General features: G+C 45.2%; 1 protein-coding gene across 1 annotated transcript in view; it reads right to left on the reverse strand.

The window, feature by feature from the left end:
• ST8SIA6 (ST8 alpha-N-acetyl-neuraminide alpha-2,8-sialyltransferase 6) overlaps positions 1 to 8547 on the reverse strand; it is a 43315-nt gene extending 34768 nt beyond the window's left edge. Inside the window, exons 1-2 of the mRNA XM_073334133.1 lie at positions 8436 to 8547; positions 7924 to 8031 (exon numbers count right to left, since the gene is read on the reverse strand). Of these exons, the coding sequence (XP_073190234.1) occupies positions 7924 to 8031; positions 8436 to 8530 (203 nt within the window). The 5' untranslated portion in view covers positions 8531 to 8547. The remainder of the gene's footprint in view (positions 1 to 7923; positions 8032 to 8435) is intronic.
• Positions 8548 to 16867: the final 8320 nt, after the last annotated feature.

The following is a 16867-nucleotide window of genomic DNA, read 5'->3' on the forward strand; positions in this document are numbered from 1 at the left end:
GGGCTACCTTATCAGTTATCTTTTCCCCTTTCCCCCTCGGGCTTTTTTTTTTTAAATTAAGAAAGAATGCATGGTTTCAAAACAATAGTGATTTTATTTCCTTTGCCAGCTGTGATCGAAGAGGGGGAGGGTGGTTGGCTTACAGGGAATTAAAATCAACAAAGGGGGTGGGTTTGCAGCAAGGAGAAACACACACAGCTGTCACACCTTAGCCTGGCCAGTCATGAAACTGGTTTTCAAAGCCTCTGATGCGCAGCACGCCTACCTGTGCTCTTCTAATGGCCCTGGTGTCTGGTTCAAAATTGGCAGCCAGGCAATTTGCCTCAACCTCCCACCCCCACCATAAACCTCTTCCCCTTACTCTCACAGATATTATGGAGCACATAGCAAGCAATAATAACAATGGGAATATTGGTTTCGCTGAGGTCTAACCTAGTCAGCAAACAGTGCCAGCGACCTTTTAAACATCCAAAGGCACATTCTACCACCATTCTTCACTTGCTCAGCCTATAGTTGAACTGCTCCTTACTACTGTCCAGGCTGCCTGTGTATGGCTTCAAGAGCCATGGGAGCAAGGGGTAGGCTGGGTCTCCAAGGATAACTATTGGCATTTCAACATCCCCAGCAGTAATTTTCTGGTCTGGGAAGTAAGTCCTTTCTTGCAGCTGCTCAAACAACCCAGAATTCCTAAAGATGAGAGCATCATGCACCTTTCCCAGCCATCCCACGTTGATGTCAGTCCCTTGTGATCCACCAGTGCTTGCAGCACCATTGAGAAGTACCCCTTGCTGTTTACATACTGGTTGGCAAGGTGGTCCAGTGCGAAGATAGGGATATGCGTTCCGTCTATCGCCCACCACAGTTAGGGAACTCCATTGCACCAAAGCCATCCACTATGACCTGCACATTTCCCAGAGTCACTACCCTTGATAACAGATCATCAGTGATTGCATTGGCTACTTGGATCACAGCAGTCCCCACAGTGGACTTGCCCACTCCAGATTGGTTACTGACTGACCGGTAGCAGTCAGGTGTTGCAAGCTTCCACAGGGCTATCGCCACTCACTTCTCAACGGTCAGGGCAGTCTCATCTTGGTATTCCTGCATGCCAGGGCAGGGAAAAGCAACTCAGAGTTCCAGGGAAGTGGCCATACGCATGTGAAAGTTTCACAGCCACTGGGAATCATCCCATACCTGCAAGACTATGCGGTCCCACCAGTCTATGCTTGTTTGCCAGGCCCAGAATTGGCATTCCACTGTATCAGCCAGCCCCACTGCTGCCACGTAGTCCCAATTGCCACATCCCATGCTTTCAGGAACATCTGTGTCCATGTCCTCCTCACAATCGTCCTCGTGCTGCCGTCTCTTAGCCAGGTTCTACACATACTGCAGTATAATGCGTGAGGTGTTTACAATGCTCGCAACAGCAGCGGTGAGCTGAGTGGGCTCCATGTTTGCCATGCTATGGTGTCTGCACAGGTAACCCAGGAAAAAAAGGCGCAAAATGATTGTCCGCAGTTGCTTTCGCAGCGGGAGGGATGGAGGGGAGACTGAAGAAATCCACCCATGACAATGTTTTTGCCCCATCAGGCATTGGAAGCTTAACCCAGAATTCCAATGGGCAGCGGAGACTGCGGGAACTGTGGGATAGCTTCCCACAGTGCACTGCTCCAGGAGTCGATGCTAGCCACGGTAGTGAGGACGCACTCCACTGACTTAATATGCTTAGTGGGACATAGAAATCAACTTTATACAGTCGATTGTGTAAAAATCAACTTCTATAAAAATTTACCTAATTTCATAGTTCATACAGATCCTTGGTTTGTTAAAGTCTGCTTTTTTGAAATCCATTGTCCTTATTCTGCTGCTCTCACTCCTTCCTTTTCTTAGCATCATGAAATCTATCATTTCATGATCAGTTTCAAGCTAGTTGCCTTCCACCTTCAGATTCACGAACTACTACTCCCTGTTGGACAAAAATAAGTCTAAAATGGCTGCCTTCGTAGTTACTTCCTCCACCTTCTGAAACAAGAAGTTGTCCCCAATACGGTTCCAAAAAACTTACTGGACATTTTGTGTTTTGCCGTATTACTTTGTCAACAGATATCTGGATAGTTAAAGTCCCTCATTACTACAGGTCATGTGTTTTGCAATTCCGTTATCCAGAAATGCTTCATCCACCTCTTCCTCTTGGTTTGGTGGTCTATAGTAGACCTCTGCCAGGATGTCACCCCTGTTTTTCTTCACTCAGATTTTCCACTGGTCTGCTTCTTACCTTCTTCTGAACCTCAGAATGAGCGTATATATTCTTGATGCACAATGCAATATCTCCTCCCTTTCTGTCTTCCTTGAACAAGCTGTACTCCTCTATACCAGTATTTCTCCAACCAAGTCGCTGTGATGCCAATTAAGTCATAATTTATCTTATGTACTAATACTTCCACTCCTTCACATTTCTTCCCCAAAATGCAAGGAGTATGGGGAATAAACAGACACCACTCACACCATGTGGATCCTCCTGCCACATTCCCAACAAGTTAAGACCACGGTCAAGACTCCTAGCTGACCAGGTCCCCCCTAGGTGCAGGCAGAGGAATAGTTAGCAGTAGCACTGGCAATGTGCCATTTTTCTCCCATTGCAGGTTCTCCCTTGTAGAGTACCAAGTTAAGGGGGAGAAAATAAACCCATCTACCCACACTCTCTCCATCTGCAGGGAGCTCAGCTGGCTAACTCCTTTAGTCTCCCATTTGCCTTCATCAGCAACTGGCAACATCTGTGCTTTTTAAGGCCAGTCCCCCCACACACACACACACACACACAGCTGGAATGGGTGACTCACCCCTTCTCACTCAGCCCCTGCTGATCAGTGGCCTAACCAAAAAATTCCACAGCTCTCATTCAAACAGGCCTACTCAAAATCAGATGCTCACCCACCTAACTGCAGGGCAACCTAACCCAAACAGCCAGCAACTAAGCCTAGATTTCACATACACCAAACACAGCAAGCCAGCCCCGTGTCCTACCAAACTCAATGGCATGTTCCTAGTCTCTCCCCTGCCCAGGTCTGTATAGCACAGAGACTTATTAACTAGATGTAGTTATTTATTCCCCTAAATCAATCAATAGCAATAAGAGAAGTGCTCCTGAGATAGTCAGCTGGTGAGTAACTCCCTTAGTCTCTCAGGTGCCTTTGTCTTCATATTACTGTATATGTGCCTCTTTCTACCAGATTTGACTACTAAAAACTGGCAGCCTGTTTGTGAATATTTGTGTGTCTTATCTTCTCCCTAGTAGACACATTTAATTTTGAATCTTTCACAGTGTGTTAGTTGGGGATATTAGAAACCAATAATCCACTCTTCCATAATAAGGGTGTTATTAAACTGTTAACTCTGCCACCAATTTAAGTGAATTTGATAATGAGAATACATTGATGTTTTTAAGGTTCATGACACTTTGATTAATAAGGCAATACACGATCTAGATGCTTTGTGAAATGGACTGTAAAAAACACTTTATCAAACCACAGGAACAACTATTTGCCTTAGAATATTAATAATGGTAACTGTGTGAGAGGCTGATCTTTCACTCCTTTCTCAAGCAAAATTCCCATGAAACTTTAGCTTGGATAAGTAATGTTACAGCAGGTCCTAAATAGCCTTTAACTCAATGGCACTTTGAAATTTGGTAGCCCTTCTGTTGCATATGAACCAGTGTCATATTTAGTATCAATATTTTCTCTTTATAAAAATCCATAAACTAGTCATAGAACATGGCAAACAATATTCGCAGTCTGCTAGACTAGTGAAGAGAATATAATAAGGTAATAATACTGAAATGGTGTGATAGCAATACACACTCGACAGAATGACAGACAACAATTTCACTTTGGCTAGGTAGACTGGAAGAGGCTGAGAAACCCCTCGGTGGCAGAACATAAATGTGTCCTGGCAGGAGCTTACAATAGAGCTTCTATTCATTTAGACATAGCAGACACACTAAGTATGTCCTGGAAATACACTTCAAGTGTTTCTGCACATATCATTGAAGGGGGAAGTTACAGAACATTAAGACAGCAGAAAAATAAGTAGAGCTCCCACCCTTGCTGACTAATCTAAACTGCAGCTTATTACTAGGTTACAATTCATAACCTTGGTAATCAGCCTATCCCACTCTCCACCCCACTGATACAATAGTTTGACAGAAGAACGTACTGGATTCTATAGCATAGTTCATTATTATCACAATATAGTTATTTATTCCCTAGTCATGCAAAACAATCCGTTATTGTAGAAGGAAAAAAAAATGGAGAAAACAAGGCTGTGATATGATGTATTAATTAATTCTAACTTATCCTCACTGCAAACCTCCTTTCTCCCTTTCTCCTTACTCACAGCTCTTTTAACACCTTCACCAATTATCCGACCAACCCAACAATGCAGGTCAGGTTTGTAACAAAACAGACTTTTCTGTCAAAAAGATAACGATGCTCAAGAAAATATTAAGAGGTGCTTTAAAATTTGTGCCACGTAGCAAGTGGTGGCTGGCCAGCTCTTTGCTGCCCTGTTATCATTTCTATTAACCTAAATCTCTGCATTAGTTGGGTTTTGAGAAAGCTGTCTTCCCCTCCTCCTGCCTGGGCTGATCTTATTTATCTGCTTCTTATTCTAGTTGGTCTTTAAAGCAAGATTACTGCTACCAAGAAGGGAAGAGGTTGGTGTGAGACAGTGGGCGTGGGGAAGGGATGTCTGATTAATAGCAATGGAATGATAACTTTAATAATGGAGAATCATAAGAAAGGTTTCCCTGATGTTCTTCTAACAGTGAGATGTATTAGGCTCTGAAATAATCTCCCAAGAGAAGTGGCAGAATCCCCATTGCTTAAGACTGCAAAAACTAGACCAGGGCAAAGCACTAGAAAATGTCCTGTAGGGAATAATTCTGCATTTTTAGGGAGATTGACTAAGTGAACTAATAGGTCTTTTCCATATCTACCTTCTATACCAGGGTTGGCCAAAACTACTTACTGGCCCTCCGAGCCACATATGACAATCTTCAGAAGTTTGTGCCTGCTGGGGCTTGGAGCTTCAGCCCTGTGGGAGATACCAACCAGGACTCAGGGATTCAACCCTGCTCCTGCTGAAGCCCTGAGCCCTGGCAGGTGTGCCCCACTGGGCAGCAGCCCTGAGACCCGCCCCCTGCAACCCTGCTGGACAGAAGCCCCTACCCCACCACCCTGCTGCACGAGCTCCCCCGCACCCCTGGGTAGATGAAGGATAGGGGTGGGGGGGAGATGTGGAGGGAACCATGAGCTGCACTTTAGTGGTAAAAGAGCCACATGTGGCTCACTAGCCACAGTTTGGCCACCCCTGTAGAAAGTGGGGTGGGAAGGTGAGTCCGCAGTAACAGAGTACACTGGCCCTTTAAAACTGAGGAGGGGAGTCTCCAGGGACTATACTGCAAAGACAGTTGTTGTGAATCTCCCCCAGAGACAGTGATAATCCGCATGGCTGCTTTGGGCTGTGCCTGCCACATTTCTGCAAAGAGTCTGGATTCCCAGCAGGAATATGTGCAAGGAACAAACCCCAGGGAGAGGTTGTGTTCTGTTTTTGGGGTTTGATTCAATACTTTAGTTTGGTTGCCTTTAGGACTTTGCCACCAGACTTCCAGGGAGGAGTTCTCCAGAAGTATGCCGAGGAAAGAGACACATGCCACTTCGGGGAGGGGCCATAATGTTTGTTTTTAGAAGAACTCCATCATCATGGCCCTCTAGGAACCAGCAGTTGGCTGCATCCAGCATCCATGAGGTCCCTAACAATGATCTGACTATCAACACTTGCCTTACAACTGAGATTAAAAACCTGTCACTGATCTTCCCACATGCCTCCTGTCCCCTCTATTTCTTTGCTCTGGTTGTGACTGTGCTAATAGCAGGTTAAAAAAAAGACTAGATTCCCATTTGCTGAAGCACTCTGAGTCTGCCATCACTTCGAATTCAATGTGACTCCATTGCTTAGCACACAGAGCTGAGTGGCAGGAAAGCACAACACAGAAACTAGCAGGGAAGAGGAAGAAAGCAACATAAGGAGTTAAGAGGGGGGGAAAAGAAAACAAAAACGCAACAGAGTACATAAAGTGGAGAAGAGATAGAAGCAACAAATACATAAACCTCAACAGAGCAGAGAGCATGCTGAGAAACCACTTACTAGTAATTGAGAGCAGGAAGGAATGAGAAAGCAGACAGAGAGGGAAAGAACACAGAAAAGGGAAACAGATGACAAGAACACAAAAGGTGTTCACACAGACTGACCATATGCTCCACATTGTCAGCATTGCATATTTTGTTGCATCTAAACTTTAAAAAACTTAAGACATTTGGAACATCTAAATTCGGGGGGGGGGGGAGTGAGGGAGGGGGGTTCCTTGGCAAGAAATACTGAATGAATAGTAGCACTATCTCCATTTGTATTGACTGGGGGGAAAGCATTTGACTTATGAGGAGAGGCTGAGGGAGCTGGGATTGTTTAGCCTGCAGAAGAGAAGAATGAGGGGGGATTTGATAGCTGCTTTCAACTACCTGAAAGGGGGTTCCAAAGAGGATGGCTCTAGACTGTTCTCAATGGTAGCAGATGACAGAACGAGGAGTAATGGTCTCAAGTTGCAGTGGGGGAGGTTTAGATTGGATATTAGGAAAAACTTTTTCACTAAGAGGGTGGTGAAACACTGGAATGCGTTACCTAGGGAGGTGGTAGAATCTCCTTCCTTAGAGGTTTTTAAGGTCAGGCTTGACAAAGCCCTGGCTGGGATGATTTAACTGGGAATTGGTCCTGCTTCGAGCAGGGGGTTGGACTAGATGACCTTCTGGGGTCCCTTCCAACCCTGATATTCTATGATTTGTAGTTTGAACCAAAAATTTCAGTTAGACTCTTTGGGTGGAATCCTGGCCCCACTAAAGTCAATGGGAGTTTTGCCACTGACTTCAATAGGGCCAAAATTTCACACTTCAAGCTTAAAAAGGCAATTGCTAAACTCTCTCTAAATCATTGTGTGGCTCTTTAGTCACTGTACCTGTTGATTTATTTTTTTTAATATATATATATATATATATATATATATATATATATATATATATGCGCTAATTAGAACACCTGTAATGTTAATATGGATAAATTAAGTAAAAAAAAAAAAATCATGAAAAAAAATTCTAGATAGTACCAGCTTTTGAATGACTAATATATCAATTCTGCTACCCTTACCCATGGTGAGTAGTACCTTATGCTGTGAGCAGTCTGGAATGACACCAAGTGACAAAATATGGTTCTTGGTTATAAAAACCATTCAAGCCCTGCACTTATTAAATGACTTCCCCCATCCCCCACAGTTTATTTTATTGACTATACCCTTATCAAGCATTGTGATATAAATTAAGGGGCATGATAACAAGGATCCACAAAATGATTCAGAAAGAGCATGGCACTTGGGACTAAACCACGAGACTACGTTTGGAAGAAGATGCTACTCAGTGTGAGTAAGGGATTTCAGAATCTGGCTCTAAGCTTATGTATTTTAAAGGAGAAATCCACATTATGAACAAAGTGTGTGATGATTTAAAAAAAAATTAAATGAACAACCCTCAGACAGACCCACATTTTTGAAGAAAAAAAATATGCTCAGAACAAATTATAAAGCACTCTTTGCTTTGCTACACAAAACCAGCCAGATTGAGATTTGATGATACCTAGTATGGAGTAGTCCTTTTATTACACTGCAAGCCAATTTTCTTGTTCTAATATGCTTTAGACATCTTTCGATCAAGACCTTATAAAAGCAAATGGTAACTGTAGGGAATTATTTCTGTATAGAGCAGTAATACCACAATCATAAATAATGTGAATACTAAATAAGAAATAAATAGCCTGTACCTGTTCTCGGTTTGAGTCGCAAGCTGGACAGATGTTAAAGGGGACCTGAGTTTTCTCAACCCTTTAGGTGTGATATCAGTAGCTGATTTTGTCTCCTCCTCCCAGCTCCTAGTAAGCAAGAAGGAAAATAAAGTTGTCAAACACTGTAATGAAACGTTACCGTGCGTGAACCGTTCCCCCTCCATGAATCATTAATACACTGCAAAGCCTCAGAGCCAAAATAGCTCAGGAAAAGCCGAGCGAAGGCTGTTCTGCTGTCGTTGTGGCTAGTGTATAAAGGGGATGAGGAAGTCAGACTCCTTTTTTCCCCCGGCTGCATTTCAGAGGCTAGAGTATCTGCTCTCTGGAATCCCACCTCCTCCTGGCATGGAGCCCACCTTCCAGCCAGGTATCAATATCATCCCCGCTGCTGCCTGCTTCCAGCCAAAGCCAAACTCTGCCCCACCTACACCTGGGAGCTGGCTTTCAACGCCCGGATTCGTTTGGATTCACCCCGCTGTAAGCCTCTCTACCTGGTGCTGAGGGACCCGTCTGCCGTGAGCCAAAGGAGGCACAAGAAGAGAAGCAGGCTGCTGAGCATAGCGATTAAGGCGATGACTGCCCGCATCTTGTGACTGCTCGGAGCAGCTGCACGGCGAGTCTGAGCGGGAGCAGCGCCCGCTGCAGCTAAGCCGGCCCCATAGTATTTAAGGGAGGCGGTGATAGCAACCACAGGGTCTCTCTGCCCCGCCCCACCCAGTTCCGGTGTGTGGGGCCCAGTGCCGCCACTGAGCTCAGCCCACCCGCCTGAAGCAGCCTCCTTTCCCCCCCGCAGTCACCAGGGGCTGCACCGCAGACCCGCTGGGGGTAACAGTGAGTGACGGCGTCCTGTCCCTGCCCTGCTTCAGCTCCCCCGGGCAAGCATCAGTCCCCCTCTCGGGAGGGGCGGTAGCTCCCAGGCAGGGGTCCGTGCACCTGGGGTAGGGGGATGCCAGGTAGCCACAGCAAAAGGCCAAGCTGTCAGGGCACCTTCCCACAGGGCACTGGCAGGGTAGGAGAGCTGCCCCTGGCAACCTGAGTGCCGGGCTTGCGTGTCTCGCTGCCCTCTTCCAGCATGGCGAGGAGAAGGGCAACTTGCACCTGACGGTGCTTCATGTCAGGTGCTGGGTAATAACATGAAAGGACGCTAAAGGCCTGGCCTCCTCCCAGGTGCCCCCTCAGGGCAGTCCTGCAAGTGGCCCCTCCCCTCAGTCTCTCTTCAGTCTGCAAACAAATTCAGGGTATATAAACAGCCCTTTGTGCAGGGCTAGTTTATTAGCAAAATGCTCACTACCATCGACCAGAATGCCCCCAGCACACTCCAAATGGTGTATTCAGCCCACCAGTCCACTACCAAACACAATGCCAGCATCTCTCACCACACCTCTCCCCAACCCTGCTAGCTGAGGTATTTCTCTACCCTGCTTCCTTCTGGGGTAGGATTCCAGCCCTTGCCTGGAGACAACAGCTGGCCCACCCAATCTTTCTTCCTTCACTGATCTCAGCTCTCTGGCCTGGCAGAGTTTGTGACCCCCTGACTGCCTTCCACTTTCACCAGCCTGAGCTGGCTCCACTGCCCCACCCAGTGAATTCTCACCCCTCCCTCCTTCAGGGGCATCCCTTTCCTGTAGCTCTCAGCCCAGCTCTACTCTTTGTCTCAGCTCTCTTTACTCTCATTTGTAATCCCCAGAGTCAGCCCCACCCTCCTCATTGTACCAAACAAGGGTGCTCCTGGTGTGGAAGAGGAGAACTGAGCCCAATTTCATGTATTGGGCCAGCTTCTCAATTACAGATGCCATGTGTCTAAAATTAAAGCGGTTCTTCATTAAAATAACTTTACAGAAGTGCTTTAACTGCTACTAGCGCTTAAGCCATTGACATGCAAACTTATTTCCTGGTACCCTCCTGCAACCTGATGTTCTTCTCCCCAGGTTCCATGCGGATTGTTATTAGGGCTGTCAAGCGATTAAAAACAATTAATCGCACTGTTAAAGAATAGATTACCATTTATTTAAATATTTTTGGATGTTTTCTACATTTTCAAATATATTGATTTAAATTACCACACAGAATACAAAGTGTACGGCGCTCACTTTCTATTTTTATCTCTTTACCATGAAAGTTGAACTTACAAATGTAGAATTTTGTACAAAAAATAACTGCACTCAAAAACAAAAACAATGTAAAACTTTAGCATCTACAAGTCTACTCAGTCCTACTTCTTGTTCAGCTCGTCACTCGGACAAACAAGTTTGTTTACATTTGCAACAGGTGTTTGCACTGTTGTAGCTAAAGATTCATATGCCCCTTCATGCTTCAACCACCCTTCCAAAGGGCATGCGTCCATGCTGATGACAAGTTCTACTTGATAATGACCCAAAACAGTGTGGATTGATGCATGTTCATTTTCATCACCTGAGTCAGATGCCACCAGCAGAAGGTTGATTTTCTTTTTTGGTGGTTCAGTTCTGTAGTTTCTGAATTGGAGTGTTGCTCTTTTAAGACTTCTGAAAACATGCCCCACCTCATCACTCTCAGATTTTGAAAGACAATTCAGATTCTTAAACCTTGGGTTGAGTGCTGTAGCTATCTTTAGAAATCTAATATTGGTACCTTCTTTCACTTCAGATTTGACAAAACACAAAGTGTTCTTAAAACAAACATGTGCTGGGTCATCATCCAAGATTGCTATAACATGAAATATATGGCAAAATGCGGGTAAAACAGAGCAGGAGACATACAATTCTCCCCCAAGGAGTTCAGTCACAAATTTAATTAATGCTTTTTTATTTTTTTTTAAATGATCATCATCAGCATGGAAGCATGTCCTTTGGAATGGTGGCTGAAACATAAAGGGGCATATGAATGTTTAGCATATCTGGCACGTAAATACTACAACAGTGCCATGCGAACACCTGTTCTCACTTTCAGGTGACATTGTAAATAAGAAGTGGGCAGCATTATGTTCCTAAATGTAAACAAACTTGTTTGTCTTAGTGATTGACTGAACAAGAAGTAGGACTGTGTCGACTTGTAGGCGCTAAAGTTTTACGTTGTTTTTGGGTTTTAAGTGCAGTTATGTAATCAAAAAAAATCTACATTTGTAAGTTGCACTCTCACAATAATGAGATTGCACTACAGTACTTGTATGAGGTGAATTGAAAACAAGAAATAGTATAATTTTTACAGTGCAAATATTTGTAATAAAAATATAAAGTGAGCACTGTACACGTTGTATTCTGTGTTGTAATTGAAATCAATATATTTGAAAATGTAGAAAAAATCTGAATATGTTTAATAAATTGCAACTGGTATTCTATTCTTTAACAGTGCAATTAAGAGTGATTAATCACAATTAATTTTTTTGAGTTAATTGTGTGAGTTAACTGCAATTGACAGCCCTAATTATTATCTTTTTCATTTTAACTGTTGTTGTGTATTTTGTGCAGGCATTTGGTGACTTGTGGAGGCCAGAAGTTACTAGTAGGTAGCCCACTGTTACGGTGTCCAGTTTTCGACCGGAAAGTCTGGTCGAAAAGGGGACCTGACAGTGTTCGGTCAGACCTACAGACGAGACACTCAAAGTCCAGTTACTGTGGGCGGGGGAGGCAGGGAGGTGCCAGGTCATCACGCATGCCAGCTCCCACTGCAGCCTCCTACCTGTGTCGGGCAGCTGTAGCTCCCAGCTCCAGCTCCACAGGTGAGTCCCTCCTGACCCGGGCAGGGGGATAGGAGAGGAAAAGGAGAGAGCGATAGGGGGAGGAGCCTTGGGAGGAAGAGGTGGGGTAGGGCCTCCGGGGAGTTGGGGGGAAGAGGTGGGGCAAGGGATGTTCCTGCACCCTTGCTGGAGTGTCCGTTCTTTAAATATTACCAAGTTGGCAACCCTACCCATCGTAGTGACATGTCCTTTACTGCCAACCCATTGTGGCCTGTTAGGCCTCTTAGTCCTTCAAGCGCGCAGGTCTCCCATTTCTTGTTTGTGTTATTGCTGTTGCTAGGAGATTTACTTCCATCCTGTAGCCTTTTATTTTATTTAAAGGGAATTTTGTAATGTGGTATTATACCACCATGGGTATATGATTATATGTGACATAACATGTTAGCTAATCATAATGTAACCCCCAAGGATATTACCTAGACTCCTGGGGCTCTGTCTGCTGGCAGCTCAGGGAGAGGCACGCTATCTCGGGTAGGGAGGGGGAGCCAAGGCAGACTCAGAGTCTGCCCGGCAACCAATAGGTAGTGAAATGCCCTTCCCAGGGAGTTCAGGAAAGGGGAGAAGCCATTTCTGAGTCAGTTTGGAGCCAGTCAGGGCAAGAGCAGGACTGGCTGTGTGGGGAGCTGGTGAGTCCCAGGCCTGCATTCAGGGTTCCCCCTGAGAACTGGCCTCTAGGGACCTGAAAGCAAGATCCCTCAGCTGGGCTTGTTCTTCTCCACTAACGATTCCCAGTTTGTAGAGTTTTGCTAGGAAACTTCCCCAGCTAGGCTGAGTTGGCCCTCCAGCTCCCCAGGTGAGACCAGCCACCACATGGTCAGCGCTGCTCTGTCTGCTAATCCAGGGCTGCTGCCTGCTCTGTGTGTGTGTGTGTGTGTATATGTGTATATACACGCTGGGCTAGGAAACTATAGTTTGGATTTTAGTACAGTTGTGTAATCTGCACCTTGAGTCCTGCACCCCTTTGTGAGGAGGGGAAATCCTGGGACTGAAGTAGCCTGACTCCTGCCTGAAGAGGATCCCTGCCAGCAGAGATCAGCCCCTCTGCTGTGACTGAGGAGTCCAGAGTCATCTCTGAACCTGAGGATCATTCATGGAGTTTGGGAGTGCACCATCTTTTAGTCAGTCAGGGAATTTGTTTTGGGGACCCCCTACTCCCTGAACTGTGTCCTCAAGCCAGGGAGTAAGGGTTTGGGGATTTTTATAACCTGCTGCATATTAAGCCTGTGGACTGAAATTCCACTTGTGAGTCCTTTGGGCTGTACCGAACCCAGTCAGCCACACTGCTAAACCACTGCAGAGAAAAACTTTGTGGTTATAGTTCATTAAGGGCCCCAACAAATTACAGGTACCAATTGGACACTAATTTTACATTTGCAACATCAAGTCATGTGGCTGGGGAAAGTCACGGGTATTATCAGCATGGGCACCGGTGACCCTAAACATAGTGTTTTACCCTGTAATGTTATATTTGTTTCTTGTTTAATATAATTATTTGTTGAATATATTATATGTGTTTGTGTTATTTCTTGGAAGTCTCCAACTATCTGGCAAGTAAGTGGGGATTAACTTGTGGTTGGAATTTTCCTCCCAAGCTGCCCTGGTGACCCTGCCAGGAAGGAGCAAGCAGGGTGGAGGCACTGCCAAATAAATTCATAGGGAAAAATAAAGAAAATACACCCTGCTGAGTGGGTGGCAGGATCCAGAAGAACCCAGACCTGTCCGTCAGAACCTGTAAGCAGATTGGCATTAAAGACGGTAACCGGGTGGAGAGGGGGCGCTACATTGGAGGCATTGCTGGGATCCCATCTTTTAAACTTAGACCTTATATACACCCCTGCTGCCTTCCTGGGAAATTAAGTATCTGTAATTTCTCAGTATGGATTACCAGAAGAGGCTTGTAACTTGGTGTGAGCTGGAGGGAGCTGACCCTGAACTTCACTTCCCACTCACTGATGTACCCACTGAATGGGAAGTTTGGCAATCTCATCTTCAATTTGTCTGTGTCAGAGAGTGGGGAACCTGTGTGGTTCAGAGTCAGATGCAAGCAAAAGGGGAAGCTACTTTATCCCTCCTTGTAGAGAGCAAGATTATACTGTCTACTGTATTGACCCTCCATGTAATTCTGCCAGATGGAGAGAAGGAAGCATGAAAGGTGACCATACAAGCACAATCATGTTTTCCCTCCCCATCTCCCCCACCATCTGAAACTATCAAATTTCAGTTCAAATTGGGAGACTTCCTTAGGCAGTAGGGGAAGACCATGACTGAAATAAGGACTGTTTTGGGAAGTAGTCCTATGCCTCCTCGCAGTTCTACAGACCAAATAATTTTTGCTATGGGACAAGCAATAGGGGAGTCCATAAAGACAGCATGTGAATTGGGCCCTTACAGAAACTTAAAGTTCTCTTCAGGCATTAAACCAGTGCCTGTAGGGGAAGATGACTGACATTTGGAGGCATCAACTAAATCAGATGCAGGAATGGCAGTGTAGTGAGGCTGAAAAGAGGAAACGTGGCAGAAAGCCTGCAAGGACCTGCAGGCTATGTAATCTGTGCATTAAAAGCCATCAAGCCGATTGCCACTGTTGATGACTATCGGCGATGGAGGATGCCTTTGGGAGCCTAGAGACAGGGGAAGACCTCTACTTTCAATTTTGGTCCTATTGCCAATAGCCAGGTAAAAAAATCTTCCTAACTTCATAGATTGGAACCATCCCTTCAACTGTGCATCTGCCGTAAAGGCACTGAGAGGAGCCAGGAACACAGAGTACGACTAGAACAGGTCATATGAAGTGCCATTTATGACAACTTTATAATTATGAAATTGAAACTTGTAGACTGATTGGACAGTCCTCCAGAATTCCATCAATTGCTGCGAGAAGTCCGGGGGGCGGAGGGGAGAAAAAACAACAAACAAACAAACTGTTAGAGAGAGGAATAAGAACACAGCGAGCAGGACCATTGCTTCTAACAAACTGAAGAATGACCCTTTTCTGTCCACCACCGAGGACCTCCAACAACAGCTTAAAACCCTGACAGCACAGCTCACTGAATTTATGACAAGGTGCCTCAGGGGTCACCTAGCGAAATTCTTCCACCAACTTTGATGGAAAGGAAGTACCCTCCTTTTCACCCAGGGAGAGGGGACCCCAACAGAGAAGTGCTAAAGAAAATCTTGGCGACCCTCCCAAGGAGCAAGAAATTCTGCTACTGATGTGGTGAGGATGGGCACATTTCCACCCAGTGTGACAACCCAAGAAACGAAGAGAAGGTAACACAACGAAAAAGGGAGCTACAGGGAAACTCCAAAGGATCCCAGTAATGGAGCATACTGGGAGCCATTACAGTCAAAGCTCCACTCCGTTGTGTTAAGAACAGCCTTCCTGAAGCCTATTCCCAGAGGGATTGATAGGCCCAGCAGCGGTAGTTAATGTGATGGTAGAAGGGATTCCTTGTAGGGCCCTTGCTGGACAGTGGATCTCAGGTCACCATCATTACTAGAGAATTCCATTGGCAATTTCTGCCTCAAGTGAAGATCTATCCTCTAGAGGAATTGGCAATATGGGGCTTCAGCAATGCTAGTTACCCGTACGATGGCTATGAACTAGTGACTCTAAATTTTCTTGCAGAACTGGCTGGATGTCTCCAGGATTGAGATACTCTGGCTTTGATTTGTCCTGAGATGCAAAATTCTGATGGCATTCCCATATTGATTAAAACCAACAGCAACATGTTCCAGTCATTGGCCACTGTTTGTGGTCGTTTGGGCCAGAAGACCCCAAGCATGGTTCACCCTCCATGGCAAGAGCTGACTCTGGGCTCATCCATGACACATTATGACCAGGATAGCTCTGCCAATAAGTCACTAGGAAAAGTTGTAAAAGTATCCAAAGCTGTTTTGTCCATACCCCCACATAGTGAGATTGACTTGAAAGAAAAACTTAAGCAGCACAGTAGTAGCCTTCCTCATACAGTGATGATGGAGAACCTTTCTGAACCATCAGACCACTATGGAGGTTTATTGTCCTTACTACAGATGGAGAAAGCTGGCAATAAAACCAACCATCCCATAGCCATCAGGAAAGAAATGGTGTTGGCACAATTTTATAGGGTAGAAAGTCTCGTGAGCCCTGCAACTGCTGCCAGAAAGCCCTATAAGGCATTGGATTCTGATCTTTTTGATTTTGGTGATTCTCCTGCATCTCCCAGTTGGAAAAACTGGTTGAAAAAAATAGCTAAGTAAAAGACCTAATATGTTTTCCACTGAGGAATGGGATGTGCCATTAATGTGGAACACACCATTCATTTGGCAGATGACAGGCCTTTCAGGGAGAGGTCCCGAAGACTGGCACCTGCAAACATTGAGAATGTGAAAAAGCATATCCAAGAACTATTGGAAGCAGAAATAATTTCTGAATCCCATAGCCCCTATGCATCCATGCATCCCCCATTGTGGTGGTGCAGACTGTGCGCATGTGTGTTGACTATCACATACTGATTAAAAGAACCATCCCAGATCAATACATTGTACCCAGGGTAGATGATGCCTTAGCTTGCCTAGCAAGAAGCAGATGGTTCTCTGTCTTAGATTTACAAAGTGGCTACTACCAGATCCCAATGAGCTCTGAAGAAAAAAAGAAGAGAGCTTTCATTTGCCCTTTGGGATTCTACCAGTTTGAGAGGATGCCCCAAGGTATCTCAGGAGCTCCCGCTACATTCCAGTGTTTGATGGAGAAAACAGTGGGGGGATATAAATTTGTTAGAAGTGCTGGTGTACTTGGATGACTTAATTGTTTTGGGGAAAACTCTGGAAGAGCATGAAGCTCGACTAACAAAAGTGTTAGACCGCCTGGAAGCTAGTGGGTTAAAACTGTCACTTGATAAATGTCAATTTTGTCAAAACCAAGTAAAATATATAGGCCATGTTGTGTCAGCAGAAGGTGTGGCAGCTGACTCCAAGAAGATTAAGGCATTAACCACCTGGCCTATACCCAAAGACCTGAAAGCCTTACAATCTTTCCTAGGCTTCTGTGGATGTTACTGCTGATTTGTAAAAAAATTACTCCTCCATTGTGAGACCGTTCACCAATTTGACAATGGGATACCGCCGCAGCCCCCCACCCCCCAACGTGGAAGAAATCACCTCAGCATAAGCTTGTGAGTCCTCCTGAGAGGTATTTCAAGGTAAATGAACCCTCTGGTGACCCTT

Source organism: Lepidochelys kempii, chromosome 2 (genome assembly GCF_965140265.1).
Source record: "Lepidochelys kempii isolate rLepKem1 chromosome 2, rLepKem1.hap2, whole genome shotgun sequence".
NCBI classification, from domain to species: Eukaryota; Metazoa; Chordata; order Testudines; family Cheloniidae; genus Lepidochelys; species Lepidochelys kempii.